Raw genomic sequence first — 19,551 nt, 5'->3', positions numbered from 1 at the left:
AAGAAAAAAATTTTACCTTAATACTCATATAACGTGTACAAAGTTTCTATAATCTTAATTCACACTAGGTAACGAGTATATTGTATATGTGTCTATACTCGTTTTTTATTATTTTAATGTCAATTAATTATATTTTTAAAAAATATATAAAAAATTATATTAAAGAAAATATAATATTATTAAATATTCAAATTAAAAGAACATACGCAAAAAACAATTGGATAACAGGCTACGAATTATATAAAATATTACAAAATTATACATAAATAAAATTTCAAGATAACAAAATATTTATTAATTTTGAAAATGTTAATAAAAAAGTTGATAAAGTTAAAAAATATTGTTTAAAAACTATAAAAAGAAAAAAATATTCAAATTTAAACATATTTCAAACGTCCTCTTTCCTTTCTTTGTATTAGTTCTAATGAAAACTCTTTATTTATTATTTGTATATTGATAAAGTCTATGATACATCCTTTGAATAATAATTTAATTTAGCATAGATCTTTCATTTCTTGAACTTCAAAAAATGTTACGTGGGGATAAACAAGATTCATAACAGTGGTATTAAATTATATATTATGGTAAACATTGTTTTTATATGATTATAATGATATAAAATTCAACTTGTGAGAATGAGTTAGAAAATAAATATAATATATAAAAGTTCATCAAATCAATATTCGACATGTGATAAGTGACTAATATTAGTTAAATTGCATATCATTAAGATACTTGTCTTGCATTAAATCAATGTAAAAATAAAAAATCATTAAAATTGCACTAATTGCATATAAATACAGAATGTGGGTGAGTAGAAATCATAAAAGTGGATTTTAATACATTTGTGCTACTTTTCCCGATAGAATGAAGGAATTGAGAAGTTGGTGTTAAGCTCCAAAAGTTGCATCTCGGCCAGAAAGATGAATTGAGAAAAGTTAGAATTGAAGCCTGTGGCTGAGTAGCAATATTAGCGTTGAGCATTAAAGGAAAATGTCCATGGTAGGGAAACCTCCATTGTTGATCACCAAGGTGGTTGCCCAAGCTTTGAAGAAAACCCACTCATAAAGAAATTTCCATGGCTAATCTTCAAGAATGGAAGCTAGAGCAACACTTAATTTTCTATAAATACAAGGTATGTCCGTGGGATCCATATGCTGATTTTGTAAATCAACTTTAGAGAGAAAAACTCCCTAGTTAGCTTTATATCTTATTTTATATCTTTGTAAAGTTATGGAAAGAGGAATTCTACTCCATGTTCTCATTGTATACATCATCATGATTAGCTAATTCCTTCCTAGTTAGGATCGAATGTAACTTCTAAATTTTATCTGTATTGCACTTGATTATATATTTATTGTGTTCTTGTTTTATGTGTTAGTTACTTGATTTGTATTGATTGCTTTGGTGACTTGGACAATCATCACACCTCATCAACACTAGATGCAGAGACATATGGTCTAGTGTTTAGATCTAATCAAGTCTCCTAATATTTGGCATATACCAGTCATTGATATGCGCTTTAGTTTATTTAAATATTCTTGATCTTAATGTAAGGATTCCTCCACCTGGATGGGGACATCTTGCATCTGGCACCCTTAGGTTCTAACTCTCAAACATGAGGTTAGATCTACAACTGAAGCGTACTTCCAAGAACACCAAAATAAAGAACACAAAGTAGATAATTAAGGGTAGTACAATTGACTTAAGAAGGCAAGTTCAATCCTAACACCTTAACCCACATCACTTGTCTAAAAATTAGTCTTAATCTATTTTTAACAATACCAACAAACCTTGATTATAGTTTTATTGCCAAACTTGGGTTAGATTATAGATTACTATTTTAATTACCAAATCCCTATCGATACGACCTTGTTGTACTACAAATGACCTAGTGCACTTGTTGGACAAATTTATAGACCCTCAACTGGGCAACAACACATTTTTGGCATTGTTGTTGGGGATTTGCGCTAACTTAGATTAGTAGTTTGTAATCACCTTTGAAGTTTGTTGTATATTTGTGTAAATTTGTGTAGTAGTTAGTTATTTGATTTGGTTTTAAAATTCAATTTGCTATGCTCACTTGATCTTGAGTTGTTGTGGATGCCAAGGGGAGGAAAGAAAGGAACATTGTTGTTTGATCCAGAAATTGAGAAAATTGCAAGGAAAAATAACAACAGAAGCACGACAAAGAGGTTGCAAGAACAACTCGAGCTATAGTAGGAACAGATTGGAGAAAATTCACCTTTTTCTAGCTTAAATATACAGAATCTAGAGGAACAAATGACATAGCGTACTGAACAAAGGAGATTGTTGGGAGATTATGTGCAATAACATGGGCCAAGGAACTTTTAAAGCATAGTTAGACCCACCAAGGGTGTGGAAATGAAACCTACCCTATTGTCACTTATAACTGCAAACCAGTTTGTAGGATTAGTCAATGAAGACCCCTACAATCATCTAACAACCTTCTATGAATTGTGTGGTACCATGGAAATATCAGGAGAGGATGAGAAGGTAGCTTATCTAAGATTGTTTGCCTTTTCCTTAACTTGAAAACCTATAATTTGGCTGCAATCTCAACCAAATCAAAGTTTGGTAAAATGGGAAGCTATGGAAAGGAAGTTCTTGACAAAATTTTTCCTACCATCAAGATACGTAGGTGCTAAGTTTGCAATTGCAACTTTTGTACAAGGAATAGATGAGCTCTTATGTAAAGCATGAGAGTGATACAAATATCTTCTCAAAGTGTCAAAACCATGGATTTGATGATTTGGCTAAACTTATTCTACAATGGATGCTTCTATAGGAGGATCCATGATGACTAAAGGTGTGGTTGAAGAAACTATAATCATAGAATCCTTATCAACTAGTGACCACCAAGTGCAACATGATAAGAGCTAACCACATAAGGGAGGAATTCTGGAATTTGATACACAAAGTGCAATCTTAGCCTAGAACAAGCTGATTTCAGAGCAAATGGAAGAACTTAAAAAGAAAATGACTAAGATATAGGTTAGAGCAGCAACTATTGGCACAACTCAGCAAGTTCTGAGGTGTGAATTCTATGTTGGTGATCATCCTAATGGCATGTTCCATAACATAATTGATTCAAGAAGAGAAGGCCAATTTCAAGAATGGCTCGAGAAAACCAAAAAATTTCAACTTCCACTAGAATTCAAATTGGAGGAATAAGCAACAAACACCTAATCAAATCCAACAACCATTCCAATAGGACAAATTGAACAAATTAGAGGATGCACTAGCCCAATTCATTCAATTTTCAACAATAAATTAAGGAATACAAAGGCCTCCATCAAAAATCTGGAAGTGTAAGTTGGATAAATAGCAAAGTAACTTGCTGACCAACAAGAAAGTCAAGTTTTCAACCAACACTCAAGTAAATCCTAACAAGCATTGCAAGTTAATCATAACCAAACAAGGTACTGTGATAGGAAAGGGAATTGAAGATCACTTGAGTGGAGAAAATGAAAAAGAAAGAAAGGAAAGAATAAGTTTGATTGAAAAGAATGAGGAAATGGACTTGAGTGAAAAAAGAGAGTTGAGTAGTTAGGGTGAAGAAAAAAATATAGAAAAAGATGTAGCATATGTAAATACTAAAATAGATACAAAAATAGAAGGCTTAAATAGTCATTTTGTCCTAGTTTTGGTCGACTTTTTTCACTTTGGTCCTACTTTTGAAAATGTTTTCAATTTGGTCCTACCTTTCGTAATTTTTTTTTCAATCAACTCCTTTTTGTTAACTCCGTCTAAATAGTTAACGGAACAGTGGTCAGCAAGGTGATTTTGTGTGACGTGGATACTGTTCAGTGACATGTCCGTTTGCACTGTCATAGACCAGATTTTAAATTGAAATTTAGGGTTTGTGTTCTTGAATTGTGGTTGTCTTCCATCAAAGTTCATATGAAAAGGAATGTCTCGTGGGGCATCTTCATCTTCTTGCAATAGCTGGGTTCACTGAACTTGCAATTCCTGCCATGGTGGTTCTACGGTTTCAGGCTCACCCCCAATTTGCGATTGTGGAGACATTGCAGTGGTGTGCACAACTAGAACTACAAAGAACTTGGGTAAACAATTTTGGGGCTGTGCGAACTTTAAGGTTTGTTTCCCAGTGTTCGACTTTCAGTGTTTCTTTCACTTTCAGTGTTTCACTTTCATCTTCATGGTTTTTTTATGTTGCACAGATGTGGTGAAGATGTGTTGGGCTGCAACTTTTTCAAGTGGTGTTATGAAAAGGGTGTTGATGAGCAGATGCCATTATCGCTAGGCAAAGACAGAAGATCGCTTATATTGAAAATTCATTGAGTGTTTGGATGAAACGGATGCAACTATCATTAGTTGTGATAGGTGTTCTTATTGTAATGAATGTAGTGGTTTTTATGGGTTGTAATTGCCATTGGCTATGTTGAATAATTACATGAATGAATGAATGATATTCCTTTATCTATAATTACATGTTCTCAGCTGTTTAAAATTGTTTTTTATTTTTTGTGTAATTTTAATGAAATGAAGAACGAACAATTTGAAAATGAAGAAGGCAGATAACATTCTAAAAAGTGCAAAGTTGATGCATTACTAATTAAGGCTTTTAAGCCTTCCATCAAAATATCAGTGATCAAAATCTAGAAATTCTTAAAGTACATCCTGATTTCCCAATTATCACATTCATAATACATAACAAAATATTCTCCTCCCCCAAAATACATTCAGTAATCTCATGATGGACGTGGTGGCCTTCTTATTTGCATTTTTGGCCTCAACTTTCTAATTCCATAAGTTGGTTGGCTGGGCTGTTGTACTATAGTGTTGGGTGGTGGCCTCACCCGCACTCTTTCCTTGTCATTTTTCTCAAACTTCAAGTTCCTCCCAACATGAACAACATACGTTCTTACACCATCAAAAAATTGTTCCTTATCCACGAAGGTTGTCCCCACCTCCCATATGTTATTAGTCATTGACTTGGGTTTCTTAAATGTACCAAAATAACCACAGGTGCTAATCCCATCATGTTCTGTCTCACTAGCACTGCCCTCAATGCTAAACAACTCTTCTGACTCCCAACTATTATAAGACAATCCTCTATCTCTACTATCATTAACCATTTCGTCATTCTCATCACTGTCTTCACTATCATGGTTTTGTGAACTTGGACCAACTTCACCTGACCTCAAACCTTCATTAGATTTTCCTTGACCATAATCAACATCTATTTCTACATCAACTACGCCTTCAGTCCCTCCATTACCACAACCCCAGTCCTCTCCATCACTATCTCCTAAACAGTCTGCATCAGAATCAATCCAACTATCAACCTTAACCCTTTCATCATCACAATCCCTTTCATCATCACCTTCAGCAATATTATCCAGCCTTTTATCAGCTTCTAGATTACCCACATCCTTAACTCCCACTTCTTTTTCACCAGTACCCACATTCTTAACTCCCATTTCTTCTTCCAAATGCCCAATACCTTCACCCACAACATCATCAGCTACAATTTCAGGAGCAGAAGAAGCACACCTTTTTAAATTGTCAACCACTTCACCTTCGTCTGATCCAATTTCAGTCTCTTGGTTAATTACATCTTCAAGTGGAGCAGACCTTACATCTTCACTTGGAGCAGACCTTACTACAATCTCAGTTCCTAGTACCTCATATTCACTAACAGCATGACTGCTTTCACCACTCTCTAAAGGTCTCCCAGCATCTTCTTCAGGTTTCACTATATTATCCTCTACTTGGGCTTCATCAACTCCATGCACAACAAACATGTGCACTTCACCATAATGCCTTGCGATATGAAGCATATTAAGTGCACCCATGTCATCATCCAAGGGGTGCAACAACATTTCAACCCAATAACACAACCCCTTTATACTATGATAGCCCATTTGCTTAAGAGAGCCCAATATTTTAAAATAAATCCATCGGTCAGGATCGCATGAGCAATTAGTAGTTTCTCCACCAACATACTTACACCACTCATTTTCGGCAAAGTGACCACGGTGGTGGACCACAACCTCAAACCTTTCATTAGAAATTGGAAACACAAAAAAACAGAAAAAAACCCTGCAAATTGTAAACAATGTTTAAATGGGAAACAAATACTCCATCTACAATCGACAAACCGACAAACCGACAACCAACCATGAAACCCACCCCACCCCAGATAGAGACAACACAAACAATTAAATATGGTGGGTCACCAGCAAAAACAATAAATAATGCACCACCGAAAAAGCAACTACAATTTAAAATATTCCATGGAATGAATAAACAAAAGCATCAATAAACCCTAATCATTAACACTAAACTCAATCAATACTGAGCAAAAATAAAACCCTAAAGTAGGACATACCTCCGCGATGAACACGTTTTTCCTCCGCAACGATTCTACAAAGATCAGCATAAACCTTGGATGCCAGAAATTGATCTCAAAGGCACAATTCCAGAATTTCACAAAGCGATGAAAAAATCCCCAATTCGACCCCCAAATCCCCAATTCGACAAAAACAACCCTAAACCAAATTTAATTCAAGTTAAACCCTAAATGATTATGCAATTACAATTAAATGGTCAACACAGTAACATAACACACACGTCACTGAACAGTGTCCACGTCACACAAAATCACCACGCTGGCCACTGTTCTGGTAACGATTTAGACGGAATTAACGAAAAGGAGTTGACTGAAAAAAAATTACGAAAGGTAGGACCAAATTGAAAACATTTTCAAAAGTAGGACCAAAGTGAAAAAAGTCGACCAAAACTAGGACCAAATGACTATTTAAGCCAAAATAGAAAAAGAAGAAAGAAGAAAAAGGGGGAAAGAAAAGAAAGGAGAAAGATGTTGAAATTGAAAACCCCTTGTGACAAGTTTGCCTTATCCTCATGGACAACTAGAAAGGATAGAGAAAGACTATACGCTAGATTCCAGGATATGATAAAAAGATTGCAGATCAATATACCTTTCATAGAGGCAATGGAACATGTAAGAAATGAGGAATTTAAATAATTAAATAAATAATTATTTAATAAATACGGGTAGTGGGAGCCTTTATGGCATTAATGCTGGTTGTTATGATGTGAAATAGTACTAGTTCAAAGGGTTGAAAGTACTTAGTTATGTTTAAAGGACTTGGGTTTGAGTCTTGTGTATGCCAAATTGTGTGCTATTTTAATGGTGTATTATTTTGATAATATGATTAATCATGATGAGTGATAATATAATCCTAGGGTTATAGGAATTATCATGAAACATGAATTGGTTGAATTGGTTGTGCACTTGCTTTTGAAATTAGGTGGTTGTTTGTTTGAACCTTAACTTAAGCAAAATAAGGTTCCTTTTTGCTAAAATTGTTTTTGGCATGGATGGGAAGGGTCATAAACCCTAGCCGTCTTGAGGAGCAGATGGAAGGGTTAGGAAACTACTTGTTAATGGCCCTTGAATGTTCATCAATGAAACTTTTATTAATTTTCGCTTTCCCATCATCACTCTTGTAACATCCCGTCAGGATATTACGAATTTAATTAAATAAAATAGATAAAACAATAATTACATCGCAATTAATAATACCTCATTTCCCATAAAGTGCGGGAAATTTAAAACTTTATTACTTCCAAATAAAATTCTAAAATCCATAGTTTATAAAATTGAAAATGATATTAAAACCTCTCATAAGAGTTTACAATTTATTTCCAAAACATAAAATATATCTATAGCTCTCATGCTTTCCCCGCTCTGTGGCTAAGTCTCACTAGGACCACCTGCATCAACATCATCTGCTCACGTGTACCGCGTACACGATCATCGCCAAACACAAGCAAATAGGGTGAGCTTAACAGATAAAACATATACCAATATATATGCACATATACAACACATCAATATAAACAACACAATCATTCCAAAGGACTTCCCTTCTTTTGATTCATACCACCTGGTCACAACCAGGTTAATCGTGTTCTACATCTTCTAGTGATTACTTCAAGATGACTTGCTGCCATACCTATCGGCCACAACCGATAGAGCACGTGCGGGAAACCATGCTACAGATCATACACTGTAACGCCAGGTGGAGTTCCCAAATACGAACATAGTTCGTAACGTCCCAAGACTACCAAACTCGTCAACTCGTCACTGAGGAGGGCAATCCATCTGGACCCATTTGTACTGGCCACAACCAGCACACTCACACCGGCAACACTTGCCAACCCGAGCCACAACTCAAGAGTTCCTCGTGTTCATCCACCATCCCGAACCACAACTCAAGAGATGTTATTCTAAGCCACAACTCAAGGAATATCACGTGCTTTAACCCCTATCCCGAGCCACAACTCAAGGGATACGTTCCGAGCCACAACTCAAAGAACACCAGCAATCCCACCTTTGAAGCATCATTAAAGGCCTTGTAGATCATGCCTACAACATCAACAACCCAAGGTTGTAGTAGAAAAATCGCCTGGCGGGGGACACGTACCTCCAGGTGCTACCTGCCTCCAGACCACCTAGCGGGTGACACGTACCGCCAGGCGCGTAGCACCTCAGGAAACCCCCATACTACAGACCCCGCCTTGCGGAACCTCCCTACCCACCAGGCGCAAACATTCTAGAAGTCCACCAATTCACAGCGATCGCCTGGCGAAACCGCTTTTGTCTCCTAGCGCCGCTTGCACCAGAACGCCCCTGTTACATGACTATCGCCTGGCGGCAGGGTCTAAGCCGCCAAGTGCCATATCGATAGCTTGCATCTGACTAGTTTTCCACACGTTTATCTAGTCCCAGTATTTTAATCTTGCAACATTATGCGTCAAGATTTCTCGATTCTCGAATATCTCTATTAACATACTTGTAATTCCACTCCTAGGCATTACCCAATATCATTTACACCCTACAAGGAATGCTGTCCTACAAAATTCTTTACCTTCTCAGCAAATGAGATATCAAATCATTGGTGCTCAACAGTTGAACTGTCCTTTTCTTGCTTATGACTAGTGGCCATTATGCCTGCCCAATCACTTTCTTTTCCTACCATTTAAATTCGTAATCTCCCATTACAACTAAGGGACTAGCACAATTTTAATATGCTCATGTCAAAACATACTATTAGTAAGATTATATCTCATACACTATATGGTATAGTCCAATTATTGAAATACACATCTGCCAACTCCATACCACATGTCCCCCACATTCCTGCAACGTTCCCACTCCCTTTCCAACTCGAGTCCTTTCCCCAAATATTACTACTCTACAATTCAGCTTGTCTCCTCCCCAACTCAATCTTGTGAGTTCATCACCTGAATCCCACTATCATAGCACCCAAACTTGATCAAGATCATTTATAGCTTAGTGTTCATGCCTAACCTTGTGGCACTCATTTCCTACACTTATAGCCTTCAGCCATCATATCTAAATTTTTCCCGTTTCCCTCGCACACTCCACATTATCACCCAACCTTCTTTGCTCACAAAATCCACAAATTCTCCATGTTCTGATATGGCGCCTGGCGGCAGCCAAGGTGCCGCCAATCGGCTCCTACAGTTTTACAGAAACCTCAACGCCTCATTTCCCTGCGAACCCTAGACCATTCACGTGACTCTGGTTTTAATCATTTTCACAGCCCTTTAACTTACGATTCTCGTCTCAAGCACATTCATTCACACCTTTCCAGTACCACTAACTACCAATTTATCATTAGGATAACAGAACCCCAAATTTTCAGCCCTAAAGAATTATCTTTCTAATGTTCCATTCAATCATGCCCTCAAATGCGTGAATTTGAATGCTATTTGTCATCGAAACATCATGTAATAAGTTCAATTAACAAAACCCAGAAACTGGGTTGCAGGTTTGTGTTGCCTGGCGGTACAGGGATTCACCACCAAGCGGTTCCTCAAAGGAACCCAGAAACTCTAAAAACCAAGATGCGCAGCCTGACGGCTATGCAAAGCCCGCCAAGCGGTTTCGGGAAATTTTCCCAGAAACACGAAATTTAATAGCAAAACAGAGTTCATGCATAATCATCATATAATTACTATACAATTCAGGATAAGACTTAAAATTAGCATGTAAAGCTCCCCTAACCTAGTTTCCTTAGCTTAACTTTGACTCTTGCAAGCTTTCCCTTGATCACCAATGTCCTCCTTTATTTTTCTCTCAACTCAATCCTCAAAACCTCACTCAAAACTCAAAAATTCGTGCTCTCTTCTGCAACCACAATGACAGCCCAACCAAACCTTCTTTCTTACCTCAAAATGGCCTTTTAAATGGTCTTAATGTGGGTTTAATGTAAAAAAACGAAAATGGCATTAATCCTAGGTTAATTACCATTCAATGTCCTAATTTAATTATGTTTTTCAGCCACCCTTGGCTGCCATGTCCGTTAGGGTTTTCCTTTAACCCTTCAAGTTCAAGCCAAAGCCAAAAAATAGCAAAAATGAAGTTTAATTTGGGTTCTCCAAGGCTTAAACTCACAACCATGCCAAAGCCAAATCAATGATAAACCATTTCAACCAATCTCGTTTCTTGCTAACTAATATAATTCAAGTATTATATTATTCGACTACATGATTAACATATATTTAAAACAATAACAAATAAATACACACAAATGGCATACATAGGACTCAAACCCAAGTCCTATCAACCAAACTAAGTACTCTCAACCATTTGAGCTAGTACTTTTCCACGGCATACAAATTAGAATTTAATGCCATAAAGGCTTTCTCTACCCGCATTTATTAATTATTTATTTATTTAATTAATTAAATTTTATGGGTCTTACAACTCCTAATTAAGGCCTAGTTAAGAAGAGAGTGAAGGTGATAAGGTGAGTTTTTGAGACTGTAAACTTATGGGGACTGGAGGAGAGTATTTTGCACACAAAGAGGGTGAACCAAGGTCACATGGGGTCATTTCTGTAAGGGTGAGGGAAGGAATACGAGTTTGATCAATTGTGGTGCAAGAGGACTCTAGCATTTTTCATTTGAGTAAGGAGAACAAAGTTAGCGGAGCTCCTTTATGTGTATAATTGTTTTATGATTTTTGCGTAGTATAATGCGTTCATGTGGTGCCTTGGTGTATGATAAAAACCTTCTCTATTTTCACGTTTTTGGAATTTTTCCAAAAACCACCTGACAACAATGAAGGTTTGTCAGGCGATGCATGAATTATGTGTTGTTTTCTGGGTTTTTGTGATGAATTGCTTGGCAGCAAGGATGACTCCGCTAAGCAACATGAACACTGTGTAATTACGCTATTTTTTGTATTTTTGCGCAGTAGGAACCGCTAGGCGCTAGGTTTGTGATGTTGTTTTGCTGGGAGGAAAGATTTAGTCATTGGGCGACAACATTTTTCTAGTCGGTGCAGTTTTTGTAAAACTATGTTTCCCGATTCGTTAACCGTCCGATTTAGGTGAAATTTTGACAGGTGTGATTCGTTTACTTTGAATGGTGTGATCTTGGTTTGGATATCGATAGTTGGAGATATATGATACGCATGATTGCTGGTTTGGAAGTCTTTAAAGTGCATGATCATGTAGGGATGATAAATTGTGGACTTGGCATAATGTAGGGGAAATTATTGTAAAATGAATAGATTGCTATTGTGGGATTCATATGTATGAAATTATTGCCATGTGATAATGTTAAATTTGGGTTGGTATGCAAGATTCAAGAGAATGTTACAACTAATGTTTGAGTTATTTCATAAAGTTCATGAGTTGGGTGCATATTGGGCTCTAATTTTGAGTTCTTTATAACATGAATGGTTCGTATTAAACCAAGTATTTGACATGGTATAAATGCATGAATCCTTGTGTAAAAATATATGTGCTTGATTCTTATGACTTGTTGAATATGCGTTGAGTTTTGGTAGATGTATCAACATGTTGTTGGTGTTCTGGATTGCGTGTGGGGTGAATAGGTTCATTAGAACCTGTTATGGAGTGCCAAAAACCAGTAGCATTGATGCTACATGTGTGGCACCTGGCAGCACGGGGTAAGCCGTCAAGCGATAGTAGGTGCAGGTAAGCTCTGGGAGAAACACAACGCCAGGCAGTATGCGCTAGAATGTCGCCTAGCGATGCTTAGGCATTGTATTCTTTTGGCTTGTGTTTTATGTGTTTGTGATGTTGGACTTGAACCAGGAGATACTTGACAATGTCATGAGTGGGTAGGTTCATGATTGGTTATGAACGCGTGATTAATATGAGCGAGGAGGTTCATATTAATGATGTTCTCATGTGAGGAGACCAGCGAGGAGGTTCGTATGTTTTGTGCTCACACTTGAGGGTTGCTGTGAGTAGGGAGGTCCGTAGCTGGATGGATCACGCGAGTAGGGAAGTCCGTAGAGTTGGACTATGAGTAGGGAGGTTCGTAGAGGCTGAACAACGAGCGAGCAGGTTCGTGGAAGCATGATATATCCTGTGTCCATGGTAAAGTATTTTTATGGTGTGCTTGAAATAGTAGTTTTAGGTGCATAATGAGACTTAGAGTTTTACACGACTTGTGGCTTGTTTCTTTTGATGTGCGTGTTCTATAAGGCTTTAGGTGATATCTTAAGGATGGACTTTGCAATGGCATTCCTTGAGTTGTGGCTCAGAATGGTATCCCTTGAGTTGTGGCTCGGGATAGAGGGTAAACACGTGGCATTCCTTGAGTTGTGGCTCGGAATGACATCCCTTGAGTTTTGGCTCGGGATAGCGGATGGACACGAGCATTCCTTGAGTTGTGGTTCGGATTGGCGAGTGTTGCTGGTGTGACTGTGCGAGTTATGGCTCGTACGGATGGATCCAGGAAGATTGTTCTCCTTGGCGTTAGCCGACGAGTTTGGTAGTCTTGGGACAAATACGAACTATGTTTCGTATTGGGAACTCCACCTAGCGTTACAGAGTATAGTTCGTAGCAGGTTTCCCGCACGTGTTCTACAAGTTGTGGCTTGTAGGTGGAGGCAGCAAAGGGTATCTTGAGGTTATCGTCTAAAGTAGAACATGGATAACATGGTGGTGGTCGTGTGATATGGAATCAAAGGATAGTGTTCCTTTGATGAGTGTATGCATATATATTTGAATTGTATAATTTTTATACTGTTAGCTCACCCTATCTACTTGTGTTTGGCGATAATCGTGTAATGCCTTACACGGGAGCATATGATGTTGTAGGTGGTACTAGTGAGCAGTGGCGGATCTTGACTAAAAATGTTGGAGGAGCCAAAGTAATATAATTTTTGAGATCATTATATTTCGTCATTAGTATAATGCTTTAAAAAATGTCTTATCTACTAAACAATTTGATTATAATGTTTCAAAATATGTGAATCTATCTTATTTTCATCAATAATTTTCTTTTTTTTTTATCACTTTTTAATAATAAATTTATTCTTTTATTTTTTATCAACATATTTTTTGTACATAATATTAAAAAATAATTTATCATAAAATAAAAAATTGAGGCACAAAATTATTAAAAGAAAAATATATTATAGTTAAGTCACAATTAAGAATCAATTATGAAAAAATACATGATACATTTTTTTCTATATTCATAAAAACCGAATAAACAAAAAGCTAATTAGATAAAAAATAATGTTTTCATTATCAAGTGAGACAAGAGACAAGATAGGAAGAGGATAAATGAGAAATGAAAGCAAAAATAATTTTGTGTCTAACTTTTATTTCTTAAAATACAAAAAGAAAATATATGAGATGAGAGATTATTACAATTTGTGAAAAAACTAAAAAGAAAATAAGAAGAAAAATAAAAATTATGTTAATAAATATTTGATTTAAGTACTTTTTTTATTTATGTTTCTGTTTAAAAATGTTAAATTGGTCCTCCAAATGTTTTAGTCTCAATTTGGTCCCAAATTTTTGAAAAACTAATGCAATTTGGTCTTTTACTTAAATTTCTTGAAATAGGTAGATGATTCTTTCATTAAAATTGAAACTCTTAGTATGAATGATTTGCTTCCTTGATGTGATTAATATAATCCTAGTGTCAATTTTTTGTCAAAAACAGGAACCAAAAGAAAAATTAAGCCTAAATACTTTTATTCTTTATTATCTATTAACATTAAATATTGTGTTTTATAAAAGAAATAAAAAGTACACCATTTAATGTAATTAATATACACCATTCATTGATGTGATTAGTATAATCCTAGTGTCAATTTTTTGACAAAAAGAGGAACCAGACGAAAAATTAAGTCTAAATATTTTTATTCTTTATTATCTATTAACATTAAATATTGTGCTTTATAAAAGAAATAAAAAAATACACCATTTAATTTTCATCAATTCCTAAAATATATTATCTATAATTTAAAAAATTTAATAAAATTTTAATATTATATAATATATATATATATAATTAAAAAAAATTTAAAATTTTGGGGGGGCCATGGCCCCTCCCTGCACCAATAAACATCCGCCCCTGCTAGTGAGGCATAGAGCTGGAGCGGGGATGCTTGGGGATTTGATTTTATTGTTTACTTTCATTAGATTATAACTTGGATTTTGATTTTTCCCGGCTTTGGAATTGTAAACAGTTGAAGTTTAAATTATATTTCTTGTGAATGACGATTAAAGAGGATTTTAATTTCCTGCATTTTGGGAAAGGCGGTTAAAGTTAATGCGTCTTTATTTTGTATGTTATTCTTATTTTATTTAAATTAGTAATATCTGACTAGGATGTTACAAAGCAAATGCCTAACTATGTCAAATTCATGAAGGATCTGCTCACAAAGAAAAGGATAATACAAGAGGAAAAGATTGTGGAATTGGAAGTTGGTTGCAGTGTCATCATTCAAAATTCCCTACTTCCAAAATTTAGGGATCAGGAAGTTGCACAATGCCAATAACTATTGGTAGCTTAACAAAGTAAGTAAAGCATTGTTAGACTTAGGAGCAAGTATCAATTTAATGAATTTGTCTATGTTGAAGAGAATTAGAGATGTAGAGGTTCAATGAACAAGAATGACACTTCAATTGGCTGATAGATCCATTAAGTATCCATATGAAATTGTAGAAGACTCGTTGGTCAAGGTAGATAGATTATACTTTCAAGTAGTTTTTGTAGTCATGGACATGGAGGAAGATTCAGAAGTACCTTTCATCCTAGGAAGGCCTTTCATGAAGACAGCTAAAATCATCATTAATGTTGAGAATGGAAAATTGAAAGTGAGAGTCTCATATTAGAAGGTCATATTTAATGTGTTTGAAGCCATAAAGGATCCTAGTGACAAAAATGATTGCTTTAAAATGGATGCACTTGATGAGGTATGCTTGGAATTCAAAGAGAAAGTTGTAGTAGCAAAACCCCTTGAGGAGATTTTGACAAATCAATTTGAAGGGTGGATTGCTTAGCAGGAGGAAGAAGTTCAAAATTGCTTGGAAGATCTAAGACAAACCAAAGAATTTTCCTCTTTCATAACCCCAATATTAGAGCTCAAGCCTAGAAATGAAGAACAAGAGCAACAACAAAAATTGGAGCTAAAGCAACTTCCAAGCCATCTTAAATATGTATTGGAAAACATGGTGGCCAATCAATGATTCTGAGCAGTACACTCACAATTAAGGAATAAATATACCTTCCATACATTTTATTGAGGTCTTCCTAGACAGTAAACATGTTTTAGTTGTGAACTTCCTTACAACAGAGCAGTGGTGAAACAGGTGTGCAAAAAGTTCAAGGCAGGTCACCACTTAATAAGTCAGTGGTCACCAATTATTCCATGCAGAATTGATACATATATATAAGCTGGATTTCGTGGATTAATTATCTCGCAACAATTTTTATTAGTTTCAATATACATTGCAGACATGCTTTGAAGGTCATGTGAGTCATTGTGAATGGTGTAGGAGTTTAGCACCCTAACTACATACCCCATTTGATATTGATGTGCAAAAATTGATGGTCAAGTCACTAAGTAATACATCATGGGTGACCAGTTAATGCAACCACAATTATCACGTGTTAGGTGGGAGTTGCGGGTCAATTATTCCACACCAATTTCTCTTAGGAGTAAATATACCTTCCATACATGTTATTGAGGTCTTCCTAGACAGTAAACATGCTTTAGTTGTGGACTTCCTTACAATAGAGAAGTGGTGAAACTAATGTGCAAAACGTTCAAGGCAGGTCACCACTTAATAAGTTAGTGGTCACCAGTTATTCCATGCAGAATATATATATATATATATATATATATATATATATATATATATATATATATATATATATATATATATATATAATGTGTGTGTGTGAGTGAGAGAGAGAGAGCTGGATTTCGTTGACCAATTATCTCGCAACAATTTTTATTAGGTTCAATATTCGTTGTAGACATGCTTTGAATGTCATGTAGTCAGTGTGAATGGTGTACAAGTTTAGTGTCGTAACCACAGACCCCATTTGATATTGATTTGCAAAAAGTAATGGACAGGTCAACATGTAATACATCAGGGGTGATCAGTTAATGCAACCACTGTTATCATGTGTGTGAGCTGGGGAGTTGTGGGCCAATTTTTCCACACCAATTTCTCTTATAAGGATATTTTAGTGACTGGAGTCAATTTTGGTGGAGCCTTTGGCGAGAATATAAATAGAAAAAGAATCAAAATGGAACACAATATCCACCACACTACATCCTAGAGCCTCTTCTTTCTTGGCCTTCGAAAATCTGCACTTCTTCGTCTCATAATTGGAGCTGAAGAGGGAGATCTATTGTTGGGTTTGGATATTTTAGGAATAAAGAACAAAACTTTGAAGAAATCTTTGAGTTTCAGTGAATTTCATAGGTACGATGGAGTTACGATGGAGTTGGGAAGGATTCCAACACCATTCTCAATGATTTGCGAATGGGTTTTTTCCAAAACCGCTTTTGGCCATTTCGTTTCACTTTCACGGGTTGAAAAAGTTAACATTAATTAACTTCTCTTTCCCTCACGTGATACACTCTCTTTTGCAAGTAAAAAAAAATTAAAAATTACTTTCCACGTCAGGGAGTAACATAGTAGTCAAATTTTGGTAGTCATTTAATCATTATCCTATATTTTATTTCAGATATCTTTGTCTTGGTGTTGGGGGGCAATAAGCAAACATTTTAGAGCTCTGATTTGCATGAGGATTTAAAATAAGGTGTTTGAAAAAGTATGATGGAAAAATGGAGGTGGGGAAAAAGTCATGGAACACTAGAAACTCAACCACACCGGATAGCGTCTTACATACGTGAGAAGTAATTTTGATATATAGAGTTAAATGAAAAAGGAAAGCACAAAACAAAAGGGTTGAGAGCATAAGTAAACATCTTTAAACTGAATGTGTGTATTACAAAAGAAAGCAAAAGAAAGGAACATAAAAGAGAGAATTGGAAGGAGTTTGTAAGCTAAAAGAAGCAGAAACTAAAGATGAAGTTAGACAGATGTTCTGACTTCAAGACCGGCTTCCATCGGTGATGCTGTTGCGGGAGTATCGTTTTGTTCAGCTTCACCAGACATCTCCTCCAACGATTTGCCTTTAGATTCAGGAATGAGAAAGGTAAAGAGAAAGCCGAAGAAGTTAATGGCAGACAAAATAATAAGTGTATTCCTGAGTCCAATGGCGTTTTGAGCATAGAGGAAGCCAAAAGCGCCTACCATTGCCCCAGCTTTGCCAGCTGCAGCTGATATGCCATGACATGTTGACCTCAGCCTTGCAGGGAAAATCTCAGCTGGCACCACAAATGTTGTGGCATTTGGACCAAAATTGGCAAAGAAGAAGGTCAATGAATATATGACAACAAACCCAATTTGGTTACCGCTCATGGTCCAGTGGTGGTATGGAATGGCTAAGGCAAGCATGAAGACAGTCATAAAGAAAAACCCCATCAACTGGATCGTAAACCTGCCCATCCTATCAATCAGTGCCACTGTGAACCAGTAACCAGGGACAGTACTACAAAGAGCTATCAGGGTCTGTGCTCTTGCAATCTTGTAAACCTCTTCAATGGCATTCATGGTTTTTGCTGCAGGAATCCAACCAATAGCACTGAAAATGTCTTTCTGAAAAAGATTCTGACTGTAATAGGCAATGTCCAACAGGAACCAAGTACTGGCTGTTCCAACAAGGTGAAGTCCATGGCGTAGAAGGAACTGTTTTGTGAACAGGCCAAACTCATTTCCCCTTTCTCTTCTTCCCTCCAATTCCTCAACTTTCTCTGCTTCAGCTTCTATCTCAACCTGCAACACCTTTGACATATCTGCAGCAGCTTGCTTGGTATTCTTGGCAACCAAGGCAGTGTATCTGGCGGTCTCAGGCATTTTCATGCGCCAATAGTATGTGATCACAGCTGGGATTGCACCGAACATCAAGATCATCCTCCAAACATAATCAGCTTGTGGCACTGTGGACAGAATTGGGTTGACCTGGAATGTTGGAGAAGGGTAGAGGGCACTGAAAATAGCTGATACTACTATTGCAACCACGCCACCAGCCAAAATTCCAAAACCTTGCATGGCAAAAACAGCAGCTATGAATGCTCCACGAGTCTTCTTGTTTGCATACTCGGCCATGATGGTGGCGGAAAGAGGGTAGTCTCCACCAATGCCAAATCCAAGCCAGAAGCGGAAGAAACAAAGGGTAGCCATGACAGCTTTAGGGTCTTTGCCAAAGGAAAGACCAGAAGCGATTGAGCTTATTACCATGAGCATAAGGGTCATCCCGTACACACGCTTCCTTCCCATCTTGTCACCAAGCCACCCAAAGAAAAGTTGGCCTGCAAGAGATCCACAGAATGCGACACCATTGATGGCAGCTGAAACATTTGCCGGCAGAGAACCTGGTTTATCATAGCCTTCAGTGTAGTATATGCGGCCAAGTAATTTGGTGACGAGGGATATGCAGAACAGGTCATAAGAATCGGTGAAGAATCCCATTCCAGCTATCACAATTGCTGTGAAATGATACCATTGTGTCTTTGCAACATCCAGTGCATTAAGCACATGCACAGATTGCCCACCCATGCTTTTCTCAATAAAAACTATATCTTCTCTTCCTCTCCTCCTTCAATCTTTCAGGACCTTAACTTCACAAGATCACACGATACCTAACATCAGAAAATAATATGTATAAATAAACATGATGGAGAAATAAAGTTTTAGTGGTTACCAACAGCCCTATAAAATAGATCCGATTTTAAATTTTGAATGAGATAATTTTGTATTTCATTTTTGAATCACATGACACTTTCCTTTCAAAATATCTTTCAAAATATAAAATAAAATTATTAAAAATAATATACAAAGAGAAAAAAAAAAATTATCACCAACAACTCAACTAATACCCTAATTTAAAAAACAAGGACACAATTAACCTAAAGAAAGCAGAACATTATCTGCATTCTAACGGATGCAAGGAAACCCTCACTCAAGTGAAAAAAGAGCATGTTTAGAATGAAAAAACCAAAAAGACAAATAGAGAAGGTCTGATAAATGAAGATGTATATAGATTTCACTATTTAAATGCAAAAGGCTTTATTTATTCCTGAAAAGA

At 36.4% G+C, this 19,551-nt stretch overlaps 1 protein-coding gene across 1 annotated transcript; it reads right to left on the bottom strand.

The window, feature by feature from the left end:
* Window positions 1–17,435: 17,435 nt before the first annotated feature.
* On the bottom strand, window positions 17,436–19,037 carry LOC114189079 (probable inorganic phosphate transporter 1-7). Its single transcript, XM_028077787.1, has one exon. The coding sequence runs from the start codon at window positions 19,020–19,022 to the stop codon at window positions 17,436–17,438; it is 1,587 nt and encodes a 528-aa protein (XP_027933588.1). The 5' UTR covers window positions 19,023–19,037.
* Window positions 19,038–19,551: the final 514 nt, after the last annotated feature.

This window comes from Vigna unguiculata, chromosome 6 (genome assembly GCF_004118075.2).
Source record: "Vigna unguiculata cultivar IT97K-499-35 chromosome 6, ASM411807v1, whole genome shotgun sequence".
In the NCBI taxonomy this organism is placed as follows: domain Eukaryota; kingdom Viridiplantae; phylum Streptophyta; class Magnoliopsida; order Fabales; family Fabaceae; genus Vigna; species Vigna unguiculata.
This window is presented reverse-complemented; position numbering and strand designations above follow the sequence as displayed.

Bases quoted from the DNA above. Each gene is read 5' to 3' on its own strand.
- LOC114189079 (XM_028077787.1), bottom strand. From the start codon at position 19,022: ATGGGTGGGCAATCTGTGCATGTGCTTAATGCACTGGATGTTGCAAAG.